This window comes from Pocillopora verrucosa, chromosome 6 (genome assembly GCF_036669915.1).
Source record: "Pocillopora verrucosa isolate sample1 chromosome 6, ASM3666991v2, whole genome shotgun sequence".
Classification (NCBI taxonomy): domain Eukaryota; kingdom Metazoa; phylum Cnidaria; class Anthozoa; order Scleractinia; family Pocilloporidae; genus Pocillopora; species Pocillopora verrucosa.
This window is the reverse complement of record NC_089317.1, coordinates 4,498,266-4,511,738: the sequence shown is the minus strand read 5'-3', so window position 1 is coordinate 4,511,738 and position 13,473 is coordinate 4,498,266. Positions and strand designations below refer to the sequence as shown.

Below are 13,473 nucleotides of genomic sequence, written 5' to 3'. Positions count from 1 at the left end.
ACGAAAACATAAGTAATAACCGCTGTCTCACAAGGAAAAAAAACAAAGAAAGACTTAAAAAAAAAGGAAGATTGAAACGTTCTCAGAAATCTGTAGGAGGAAACAAAAGGAGAAGAGTCTTGGTTGAGTTCTTGGTTGTTTTCAACTCGTGTGAGACAACGTGGTTCTGACAGTTGTCGTCGAATTCAAGTTATTCGTCTAATGTTAAAATTACTAGCAATAAAAGTCGAAGTCCCAAAGGCATAGCAATGTTTTCTCCTCAAATTCGTTTATAAATTAAGGACTGTATAACATCGTCTAAAACAGAGACTAAAAAAATTTAGACCAAACTCAATTTCGTCGAATGCCAAACAGTGAATTACTAACAATAGAAGTCGAAGTCACTAAGTCACGGAAAAAGCCTAAGTCACATTTGTGCCTAAATTGATGGCTGTATATCATCGTCTAAGAAAGAGTTTAAAACTTGAAATTATCATCGAAGTTTAAAACAATCCTCTCAAAATTACCAGCGAAAAAAGTTACAAGTACAAAAGAACATCTCAAGCCATAATTGTGCCTAAATTAACGAGTGTATTATTTGCAAAGAAAGTCAAATTCACAGAAATATCGAAAGTCAAATTTAAACCAAAATTGACGAGGGTATATCATCGCCTCGGAGAGATTAAAGAGGTGACACCGAAGTCAAAATCATCAGCAATAAAAGTCACAAAATAACAGAGACATATCAAATCAAATTTGTGCCTGAATTATCAAGTGTCAAAGTTGCAGTCTTACAGTATATGACAGCGCGAGATTGAATCGCATGGTTCTGTATTACTTAGCGTTTTGGCTGGCTCGCTGTAATGTTGGCAGTACCAAATTTAAAGTTCTTCAAAGCCAAGATTAATTGAAATTCAAAATAAAGTTTGCGATATTTAGTTCCTTTTTAACTTCCATAATTACCAGACGTAGTATATTTTGTTCTCACGGCCTTTTGATTGGATCGTAATTTTGTTTGACCACGCAAGTCCGCGACAGGCAAAAATTATAGTAAAACGAAAATAATATTTTCAAAAAATCAGTATTTTTTGCGTTTTACTGCTTTTACAGTTCACAAGTTTGATTTCACAAGACGTTCGAAATCTAAAAAATGATATTGCTCGATCATCATTGTAGTATTAACACTAGAATTGATGTTTATGAAATAACTTTCTTATTGACTTACTCTAAGAGATATAACTTGGTGTGTTTGTGGATTCCTTAACGCACGACTCCCACTCTGCATTCTTAACTAGTGGAGGCGAAAGACCTATTTCCGGGGGTCAACAAAATGCTCTTGGTTCACGAGTGCTTTCCCCTCCGTAGCGATAGCAAGTGGAATATAACGGATAAGGGACTGAGAGGCAAAGAAACGTTAACCAACTATTCCTGTTACTTTTCTTTTCTCAAGCTAATCTGGCTCTGTGTCAGAATATCTAAATTTCCTTTTCACTCACGTTTGATGGATCTGAATGGAAGACAAAACCACCGACTCGATGGTCTCTGTGTTCTGCGTTTCTATTGGGGCCACTTGGTTTCGGAAATGCCGTACAATAGTAGACCACTTTTCCTCATAATTAACAGATTGCTATCGTTTGTCTAAGTCAGTATCGCGCGTGCCTCACATTTCCCAAAACTATTTGTTTTGAAATTGCCATAGTGAGGACTGAAACAAGACCACAAAGTCGTGCGTGATTGCATACGCGGGCCTTTTAGTTTGTCTGGTTTCAAAATGCGAATATTAGCTGTGCAATTTGTTATATAGTTGCAGTTCTTCCGACCTGTTGTTTGTATTGAAACCGAGGTATATTGGGCCGTCCTTGATCTGAACCGTTCTCGATGAAACTTGGCGTTTCCTGTTCCAACTCCAAATTGTTCTTTTTTCTTTGAAAGAAAAAAAAAAGCGACCAAAAATGACAGTTGTCTGGCCCAATGCGAAGAAAAAAGTCCATTTTTGTCTCTAAAGGGGTGAACTCATGGCGAATGCTTTAAAATTCTACAACGCAAAGTTTTTCCTTTTCATAATTGGTTCAAATTCTACAAATTCCTCTTACACCACCGACAGAGTATTATATAATCTATGTTTGTGGTCGGAGTAGCCAGGGACCAGTGAGAATCGTTAAGAGATCGTTGAGAGCCTTGACCCTTGAGATTCAAGTGCTTATACAGTGTTTACAGAGTTGCCACGGCAATAACAAATCATTATTCTGGATATAAAGAGTTCTACACTAAATGAATCACTGGAATGATTGGCTCTAAAAAAATATTGAAAAGTGACAACTGAATTTGTGGAACTAATTCAAGATTTCTTGAGGAAAAGTTCCTACAAGTTTAGGTGGTATTCCACTCAGAAATTCGCATTTTTTGCTAGGAATTGCATAAAATTTATAATTTCGGAGAATTTCCTATCCCTAGGTATTGTTCTTTCATTCCCAACTCTGTTTTTATAGAAATTAATGATACGAAAGAGAAATTCAAGCAAAATTCTTGAGAAGGTTTGTGACTTATTTACGAGATTGTTCTCCTCCAATAGAATTGGAGTAAAATTTTACTGGAATAATTAGTAAAATATTGATTCAAATGATCAACGTAACTTAAAGTAAACTTTCTGCTCAGCAACATGCATGGATTTGAATGTTTTTATTGTCTAGGCTTCATACTAAAAAATAAAGGCTAAAAATGCTGTTGAGAAGAGCATAAAAAGGCTTTTTTTAGTATGAAAGTGCTGCTCAGAGCTGTCATGGTTATAGAGTTTTATCAGCAAAGATCAACTGGAAAACGAAAGCACTACCGCAAATGCAGAGTTACCAAGCGCGAGTACAATATCATCCTGCAAGATTTATCAGCTAGCTCTGTGTCTTTCATTTGAATGGTAACACACAAAGGGTTATTAAACTTTTAACCCATTAGGGGTGATTAGCATCTACTTTCTCCTTATTGCATCACCCCTGAATCACGCATTTAAGTCACGAGAATAAAGACAATGATCACCAACTAGGGAAGCCCTTGATTGTTAGACAAATTCTCCTTGTTAGCATCTTAGGAAATGTGTAAAGAACAGTTTGGAGAATATGGACACTGGTGTTAGATTGGAGAGGGTTGACAGGCCCTAAGTTCCATAGCTTTCATTCAGCTGCTAAAACAATAGAGTTCGATGCGGAAGAGCAATCGGTAATCCTAAAACAATAATGAGGTTCTTTTCTTTTCTTTTTTTTTGCAGCTTTCGCTCGATAGCTTTCATCAAATTGGGTAATTAAGAGTTATCAACTGAGTTGATAACGTAATTTGGCCCCCGTAAAGAGTTTAAAAGCAGACGTTCAGTTTTGCCAGAGCGAATGTGTGTAAATTGGTCTGAGGTTCATGCAGGTTTTTTTGAAATGACTCAAGTTTTGCAGAACGTCACAAAAGTACTGTTCATCTCCTATGATCCAACTTCTCACGCTACTGAATTCAAGCCGGAATTAGAGCTTGTAAGTAAGCTAAACAAAATGCTGTCACTACAGAAAGCATCTCAAGGCAAAATGCAATACACGTCTATACTTAAGCATGCGTTCGCATACAACAATGAGATGTTTGATCTATTTTGATCGCAATATGGTCAACAGCTTTATCTGAGACTAGTTGAACTTTGCATACAAGACTTGGCAGATGAATTTTTGCATTGTTAGAGTCTTTACTTTAACACGGCTGGATTTAATTTTTCGTTATTGCTTCAGCTCATTTGTAGCATACTGATAGATCTAGAGCCACTTGGCTCAGTATTAACATCATGCATAATCATGCATTGTTTTTCACCCTGTGTCCAGCGGGAAGGAGTGTGCCGTCTTTGGCCTAAACAGTGCTAACAGGAGATGGATTTCGAGGTCTTAACTCTTAGGACAATTTACACTTTTTTGAAGGACATTTTTGCAGATGTCGCCAATTTCAGACTCAAGATCACAAAACCAGGAGCTACCTTCCCTACCCTTTCCGAGAAGTGCGTGGGTTCTTTAACTGCTAGACAATACGGAGGAGTCGAGGCCTTCTGTTTATCGTCCCTATTCGAGACGACTAAAACGGTTAAAATTTGCAGATGCGTAGCAAAAGCAGCACATTCGATTCCACTAAGTGGACTAAGACCTTGAGTGTTGGTACGGTACGGTGCTTCAACCCACGACCTCCTGCACAGCAGTCTGGCGCTCTACGACATGAGCTAACCAGGCATACATTTGTTTACTAAAATGTTTACTTCCCAGGAACCGAGTAAGAGTTTTTCTCAATAATTGTTTTTTACTATTGCTGTTAAAATAGAGAGAAAAAAATTAATTCTTTCACTCATCAATTTTCAACTTCGACCATGCAGATGCAGTCTAGGGCCTGAAATAACATCATGATCGGCGTTTTAACAATACTCCTATAAGCGTGAAGTTTTCCTAATCAAAACTATTTTGGTGACCATCGCCAACATAAATGGAAACTTTCACTACGATATCATTTTTTTAATTTAGAAGAAAGCGAAAAATATGTGTAAATGTGTTTAAATGTATTTTTTTCATTTCAAACAGTTCTAACGAACCCATAACTCGTGACGCCGAGACAAACGGTCAGCTAGCCTGTATAATTCTTTCAAAAAAAAGATAAAAATCAAATTATATTGTACTTGAAAGCCATCATCGATATTTGCTGCCCAGTCGAATGGTAAACAACTCATTTAACGCATGATCCTCACATATCGGATGCGAATATCCGCTTTATTACATTTTTACAAAATAATTTTGATGTTTTGTACTTCTCGATCGATAAAATGTTATTTACCTCTCAGTATAAAATTTTCAAATAAACTTGAACTTAAAATTTGAACCGCTTATCATAAAGGGACGTTAAAATTGCTTGTTTTTAAAACATCTGAGCGAGATAAAATACTGTAATTTTCTCCGGCACTCATCGAGTTTTCAATTACACCCGAATTTCAGGACTTCATGTCTTATTTGCCGTCGGAAACCAACTTTATAGTGAAACGTGGTGGCTAGCTAAGAGCTAGGAACAAACATCAAGTTCTGTAAACCAGACTGAAAGCCATTTAATTAAAAAACGTAAAAAAAAAGCCCGGAAATTTTGCATGAATATTCAACGAAACGATTCATTTATCAGAAATGAAATGTGCAATCAATTTTACCTCTAGATTACAATTATCTCTGGAACTCCCCGGCAGATCTTTCTACAACATGAATGTGCGTCATTTTGGCTTACTTTTATTAGATAAAGCCCGTTAATGTCACTAGCTCAAATCTTCATTCTAAAATTGAGTCGATCTAGAAACATTCATTTTATTCATTTAATTTTCATGTGACACTTTTGTCACCATTCCAGTTTTGTTGCGACTAAAACATCTTGCATACATAGCTTCTAATAATTCAAACAATAAATGGTGGTATATTTTTCGAGTCACTTTAATCAAGCGTTACCAGTAAGTCGGAAAAAGAAGAAACCCATTGTGAAATCCTGCAGATTTACAGACAGGAAAAAAAGCTCGCTCACTTACCGTTGAGTACGATAGAGATCTCCAAAATCGCTTAACCCTTGCATAATGCGGTCGCTCCTTAGTCTGCTACACTGCTACATAAGAAAACAAGAAAACCTTCTTTTTCTTGCCTTTTACGAATTAGCTTGTTTGAACCGGCACAACCAAAGTTACTCGTAATTCAGCAAACGCGAATGTTATCCAGTTGTACAGAATAATTATACGATGTGTTTTGGCTGAAAATTATTGCATAAATGTTTGCCACCCACGTAAGGCAGAGAAACGATTGTATATGACGTTAGCCGTCCGGCAATTATGGTACAGAAATAAAAGGTTGCACATAACCCATTGTTTTGACATCCTCTTGAAGCACGGAATGGATACCAGAGTTCAATTCAGATTATTATTTCTGCAGCCAGGCATTTGTTCCTCATATGAAAGCAGAAGAATTAAAATTCCCACATCACAAACTTCAGGTTAACCGGAGCTAACTAAAGTTTTAAACAAACTTATGGGCCGCCAATCCTAATTTTCAACGTCAACGGTATGCATGGACCATTAGCTTTCTTTTTAAAAGCGGTTGAAGATGGAAAAAAAAAAAGAGGAAAAAGAAGGGTATTCAAGAGACCAGAATCGCAATACACTGTTTATAAGTGGTCATTCTCTTCGGAATATGTTTAAATTTGTGTTCTGCACATTTTGCGCTATTTGCAAGTCGTTGCAAGCCGAAATAAACGGTCGAATTGCATTACCGGGCTTCAAATACTGCGAAAATGTTAAACGCCTTTGATCGTTTAGACAAGCAGAACGTCATTTTTCATGTTTACAGAAACATAATTAAGAGTGAACCGCTTTCACCTGCTTGAAAGCTTTTAAGAAGAAACCTCCTTTTGATCACATGGAAAACACAATTTGAACCCATTTCTAAGCAAACACATGGCTTCTTGGACTTTTTTCCTCCTTGTCGGCTTTTTTGTACTATTGTTTGTGCTATAGAATCTCACTCCAATTTAAAATTGTATTTGACAAGTATACGTACAAGCCAGGCGGAAAATTGTCAACAGTGACAATGCCCTTTCCCTTTTCTCAAATAAAACGGAATTATAACTGACCGCATGTAAAATATATTGCCGATTGAATTAATTTTATGTCGCTGCGCTCGTTAAATAAACAGATGTCGTCTCAAACTTTCATAATTGAGTCTCTTAGGAGCCGCTCAGGATTCAGAAGACCTTGAAATTCCTGTTAAACTTCAGTAGAAGTCGGCTGACCTCAGATGCCTTCAATGCACGATTTTTTTATCTTTCGATGACAATCTTATTGCATATAGGAATAAGGAAGTTTTACCTGCCTCAATTTCATGCACTAGACCCAGTTCCCCTCGCTCCTCTCTCATATCGATTTAAGCCGCCGAAAAATGGTCGGAAACCGCCTGCGCAATATGCAGGGAATACGAATCAACCCTTGCGTAACGCCAGTAGCGTTTGACATGAGTGCTAGCAAAATAGAGATAACTTTTCCATGCAGCCTAATATATGTTTGTAACGTATACATGAACAATGAACATACATGACGTCTAACAGCGACGATAGTGACGTCATTTATCAATATTGACCTATGTATGTTATATAACCTAACTGCCTAATGTTTAAACTTTGTTAGAATCGCGACGAACCAATCAAAAGTTGTGGCAGAGAGCATGTGACCTCGCACTAGGAATTACATCTCACCTCTCCATACTAGACAAACGCAATTTCCTTGAAAAAATGAGTATATTTGGAAAGTGGAAAATGAATAGATAGGTAAGGAAATGAAAAACATGACTGATGCGACAAAAAATGTAGAAGACGCCAAAATACTGACATCGTGGTAATTTTTTTTCAGTCCAAGAGAAGCAAAAGCTTTTTAGAATTCTGTTAAATGTTTCTCACAATCATAAAGTGTTATAACTCATCTAGTATTAGTAATTTAAGTCGAAATATATTCGCTGACATTCCGGCAAATTAACGTTTCACTACCTAAACAGAACTTCGCAAGAAGTAGTTCGCAGATTGTTCACCAATCTCAAATCTCAAAAATTTGTTCCTGAAAAAGAAAAAAAAATACCAAAGCGCTCAGTTGAACCCCCGCAAAACTGTCGACTGTTACAAGGAGAGCTCAAATAGCAACGTTCGGTAAAATGAAGGTATTGTTTTGCGAATATTTTCAAAGAGCGAAGGCACAGTGCAGATCGAACGGCAAATGTTAATTAACTCTGTTCCTCTTTTGTTATTTTCATTACAAAAAGAAAAACAGCACAATTAACTGTCGCGGAATCTTTCTTCGCAAGAGCGACATTTAGCGACAAGTTATCCATAGATAAATGAATCATTATTGAAGTGAGTTCAGGCGCTAAATTCAACATAAACTGTTCCTCTAAAAAAAAAAAAGAAGACAGAGATTCCCGTTATATTTTGCACTTACCGTAATGGGATTTTTTCATTTATTGCACTGTAATCGAAATCCTCTTCGGTTATCGTCTTCAAACGCATACCATCGGTGAATTGAGGCAATTAAAATATCAACCTTGAACGCTATTGAAACGAAAAAAAAGCTTTCCTTTGGTTACGCCAAATTTGAAATCGACATGGACTGCAAAATAAAGAAATGGACCATAAGCCTGCGTCATATTCTTAAAACTTTGGTTACCATAGAGACACATTCAATGAGAAAATATTTACTGTAGATGAATACATAAGAGAGTTAAATAGCATGTAAAGACCACCTAACAACAATAAATAGTAATAACAGTAATGGTAATAATGATAATAATAATGATGAGTTCTAAAAACGCATTTTGTAAGTCTCGCTGCGTCTACCAGTTTAAAATTTTCAGAAAAGTAAAGAAATTAAACTCTTACAATGCCCAGCCTCCACTCCGTAGGATTACCTATTTAAAATTAATAAAATACAAAAATAAGTCGCTGTCTTACTAGTTGAAATGAATCGATTTAAAAATATGTCTTTTAAAAGCGATATAAACGAATGGTATTGACGGTGTTTTCCGAATAGTTGCTCAAAGTGTATTCCCAAGTAACGACGCAACTGTGGAAAAGGTATGCAGCAGCTATGGAAATGGTATGCTGCAGCTATGGAAAAGGTATGCTGCAGCTATGGAAAAGGTATGCAGCGGTTATGGAGAAGTATGCAGCAGCTATGGAAAAGGTATGCAGCAGCTATGGAAATGGATGCTGCCGCTATGGAAAAGGGGTGTTGAGGTGACAAATCTAGGAATTGTGAGCAAACCCTACAAAGACGAGCGGAAACTGCGAGGTGACACACCTTCAACAAAGTAAGATAGAGCGCAACTGCACGTAAGCTTATAAGAAAGTGTCACCCTGGAGGGTGTGGTTCTCGAGCCATCATCGTCTGAAAATCAGTTTCGTTTTCACAATCACCATTGTAAATCTGGTATGGTTTTCCGGGGAAACTCCAGAGCACGTGATCGTATTGACGACTTTTCAACCTTGAATGAAGAAGACAGAATCAAGTGGTTGAATACTCATCCAATCAGACTCTCGCTTATATAGGAGTAACAAAGAAGAAAGTCTCTTCTATTTGTTTGCAACGAACAACTTCCATCACGCTAGAAAATAAAGCCAGAAACCGTCATTCAAGCTGAATATTCCATCGGCGGCCGAAATTGATCACCCAGCTCGTGCCCTGAGTTTGACCGTTGTGTTTGTCTTGACGATGTCTCGTTCCAATCCTTTATAGTCCTAATTTGTTCTCACGGGAAAATCTTCCGTTTCGTGTTAAGAGTTAGACAGATTGTTAACTGTGCTAAAATTGCTCAGAAGTTGAACGAAAAGGCGGGTTTTCCTTTTTTATTCAGAATCTATCTATATTTTCGGAACAGTTTCCAACCCTCGAAAAAATACTTCATGAGTAACGTGACTGCCAAATTTCCAAAACTTTATCTGTGTTTATTATTATAAGGTCTGGGATTTAAGAGTAAACCTTCCCAAGTTTCTTACAAAAAGTTTATACAAAATATCCATCACTTCCACTGCATTTGGCTTGAATCTTCTTCACCTCTTAAATGCTTCGCTAATCTTATATTCTTGATCGTGGACGGTAAAAATGTGAGAAAAAGTACAAGTCTGTTGGCATTCACAGTGGGCTGCGAGCAGTCCTTTCTTTCCGGCGAAGTCCGTCGCTTCGCGCAGGGAATTAGGGGAGGCTCCCAGAGTTCCGCGCGGCACCCTAGCATCAATTTCCTTTTTCGCAAATTTTTTTTTTTACTTTTTGACTCACGCGACGAACTTCACAAAAAGGAGGGACAACTCGTAATATTTATTCACGGAATTTCTCTGTACTTAATTAGGTGAATGTTCTCCTTGATATTTTTCAAAAGATCTTCAGCTGTTAACTCCGGTGATGTAGTTTTCGGCGCCTTCATCGAAACGTATGGTTTTAACTGGTGAGGAAGAAAAAAGAGGAATACGCAAGTGTGTTAAAACTATACTGTTTTTTTTTTTTCCGGCCGCCTTAGCGCTGTAGTTTTTGAGGCAGGAGCTCGCGAGATCAGAAGAAACACGCGCGCAAGAGAGAGAGTGGCATTTCTACAAGAGCTCTCGCGCGCCTAGCGCGCCAATATGAAACAATCGCTGGTTTATGGAGGTGTCGCCCCATAGCACGTTCGCCCTCGACCACTTCGCCTCCATCGAGACAGGTTCCGCCCAACAGATAAAACAAGTTTGCCTCCTGATCTTCAAATGACTTTAAATCCTTACGGTAAAACGTGTTCTTTTATGACGATCTTGATTAAGGTCCAAATAAGTCTGATTCGTAAGAAAAGTGACACGTTTTCCCTCCAGGAAACAAGTTGAAAGATTTGGGTGCATAATATTATCTGGACACCATAACTTCAGTCGTGGACACTGGCTGAAATTTAGCAGCAAACTTTGGAAGGTTGTTTGCAAAAATGCACTCTAGGCAGGTTTTGTTATAATTATGTTGCTATGTATGCTGGGATGTTCTCAGTAGTAGTTGACTGCATAAATATCCTTAAAAGCGGTTTAAGTGTAGAAAGAATATGAACTCTTAATTTTTCACAAAACATTTGTGCAATTTTTCATTACTGTACACTTTTTCTACAGATTCACTTAGGAGTTTGTGACAGTGCAAAACTTAGTGAGCCCTGCTGGCCAACTGTTTGTTCAAAAAAGGATAAAATTGGTAAGCAAAATATTCAACAATATCCTGGTCCAAGATCAAAAAATTTATTGAACCTTTTTACTTCCATGATTACACTTGTAATTCTCCTTACTGGTTGCCATATAATTCTTACTATGTTAGTTGTAAATATTTGGTATTGGATCGAAAAATACTCCCCCTAATTGAAATTTTTTCTTTATTCTCATCGCTTGTCTGCTTGATATTGTATTGATATTGTAAGGAGAAATTCTGTCTTGGTTACTCATGGGAGTGTGAGGGTTAGGTTAACTTTGTTACCTCAAAGCCTGTCAGGTCTGGAATAATAAACTGTGGCACTTTTCTTTGAGCTATAATGTAACCAGCTGCACCAAAAAAAAAAAAACAATTTAATAGACATTAATTATCATTATTGAATCATTATGAAACAGATTATACAATAAGCTAAATTACCTATCCATTTCAATTGGTTCTTAATTATGATCTGTCAAAATTTTCTATCAGCAAATGCATAAAAGGGGTGAGTTTCTTAAGAAACTGTGTTCCTCTGTCAGTGGGAGAGTATAACAGGGTAATTTAGTATTATCAACTGAGTTGATAACGTGAATTGGCCACCATAAAGAGTATCAAAGCTGATGTTCTGAGTGCTAGCCCTTCATCATTTGCTCCAACAAAGGGCTAACACTCCATGCAAAACATCAGCTTTGAAACTCTTTATGGTGGCCAATTTATGTTATCAATTGAGTTGATTAAACTAAATTACCCTAATCTAACAGCCCTTTGTATTTTTATCATTCAAAAAGAAATTCTGTACTCATCATGGCCAATGGTGCCAGAACTTATCCTAGTTTCCACAGCCTGCAGAGCCGGCGAAATTTTGGCAAGCGAGTGCATAGTATTTTCTTTGCAAAGAATTATGGCTTCCATCTTTAATTTTAATGGCAGCAGAAGGTGAGGGAAAAAAATTTGTACCAAGGGGGTAGGCAACAGTAAAAAATAAGGAATGGGGAGGGGTTGGGGAGTGAATATTCTATTTTTGCTTTTCACAGCCCTCTTCCTCCATTGTCAACTCTAACTCCAACTCAAACATGGCTGGTTGAATAAACCATCACATGCTTCTCGTTGTTAACTTGCCCTAATAAGACGCCTGCACTGCAGGCTACGCTTTCCGTAGCATGAGTTGACAAGGATTATTACTTCCCTCCCTCCCTGGATGGGATACCAGTCCATTGCATGATCCCCCCCTTCCCCCTCCACAGCATTTCATCTGGCTTCCAGACCATCTGCATGTATATTTTTGTGGGCCTTTGATTGGCTCATTAGTTTCATATGTTCAAATAAATTTTTTCCTGCTCTCTTTTTTTTTTTTTTAATTATCAGGTACCCTTTTAAATTCTTGGGTAGAGATGGGCACTGTGAAAGTAAAGTGCTTTGTCCAAGAATACAACGCAATGACTCAGCCCTCTCAATCTGAGTCTGGTGCACTAAGGCCACCACATCTCCCTCATAGGCCCAGAAAACGATACACACACTAAATGCAAGCAGTGGGGTTAAGTTACCTCTTCTTGTGTGAAATCCAGGGTTTCTGACTCCTCGCCCTGCAAAAATTGATAGAGTCTTCAACTTCAATTGTTTTAACATTGTAGAAAAGAAGAATTCAAGTATTGCCATGATGCTAACCATTACAAACTACAGTGAAGCATTGTATATACATGCTTCTGATCTATACAAATCAAAAAAGCTGCAGGTATCACCATTGCATGGTTCTAGATTTTACAGCAGCTGCCCCTAAGCTTTTCACACACTTTTATTTTTATTTTCTTACATATTTACAAGATATTCCTTTGACCCACAGAGAGCAAATACTAACGAGGCTGGTCAAATTTTTTTCTTGACAAACTTAATTTAATTACACTGGAAATACAACAGAAATGAAGAAGTATAACATAAAAAGACAAAAAGGTAGACAACAAAAGAAAAAAAGGAAAATTACAGAAGTTCATTGTAAAGGAGAAAAAGTTCTAGAGTTTTAAAGTGTACGATACATATTGTAGAACTGGTTCAATTTGGTTCAATTTTGCTGTGTTTGAATTTTAGCATTGTTTCATCAGGCTCTATATAGGAATCCTCAGTTTGGTGACGTTGATGATTGAGTAGTATATATTTATGGACGTTTGAAGTTCTTGTAAAAAGTTTCATGATATTTGAAGGTGCTCTGTCATTATGAACATCGAACATTAATTCACATGCAGCTTCATCAAGTGAGAAGGTAGAATTTTTGCAGTTAGAAATAAGGGGATTGCATGTTCCTTCTATCAACAAAGTTGATAGACTAAAATTACCTTAAAACCTCTTTTGCGTTAACTACAATTTACGTAGTAAAATACTTTAGTTTGCATGACCAACAGCAACTTATACATCTCATAAATTATGAGATATTGCAGTTGGTCTTGCAAATTATAATGTTATAATGATTGATTATCAAAACAGCGATAACAGGCTCTCGGTTCAGTAGTGAGGTAAAGTACCTTTGTAAAAATTCTTGTTTCCCATCTTTCCTGTCATAACACGACGCGTTGCGCCTCTGAAGAGTCCTCGAAGTATATTTAATGGCATTGATCTTCTTCGTTCGCACTCAAATTGCAAATAATTATATCAAGAACTTTTAGCCTTAGATTTCAAAATGGCGACTGCTAAGTATCCACGCCTGTTGAAAACTTTTTGTCCCAGACTCCTCTCACTTAGCACAAGATGACGGA

General features: G+C 37.2%; 1 protein-coding gene across 1 annotated transcript; it reads right to left on the bottom strand.

Moving 5' to 3' along the window:
- Positions 1-9,462: 9,462 nt before the first annotated feature.
- Positions 9,463-13,418, bottom strand: LOC131780725 (large ribosomal subunit protein mL41B-like). The gene is made up of 4 exons (XM_059097332.2): positions 13,243-13,418; positions 12,274-12,312; positions 11,015-11,079; positions 9,463-9,977 (listed from the first exon to the last, which is right to left on the bottom strand). The coding sequence occupies exons 1-4, from the start codon at positions 13,328-13,330 to the stop codon at positions 9,858-9,860; spliced, it is 312 nt and encodes a 103-aa protein (XP_058953315.1). The 5' UTR covers positions 13,331-13,418; the 3' UTR covers positions 9,463-9,857.
- Positions 13,419-13,473: the final 55 nt, after the last annotated feature.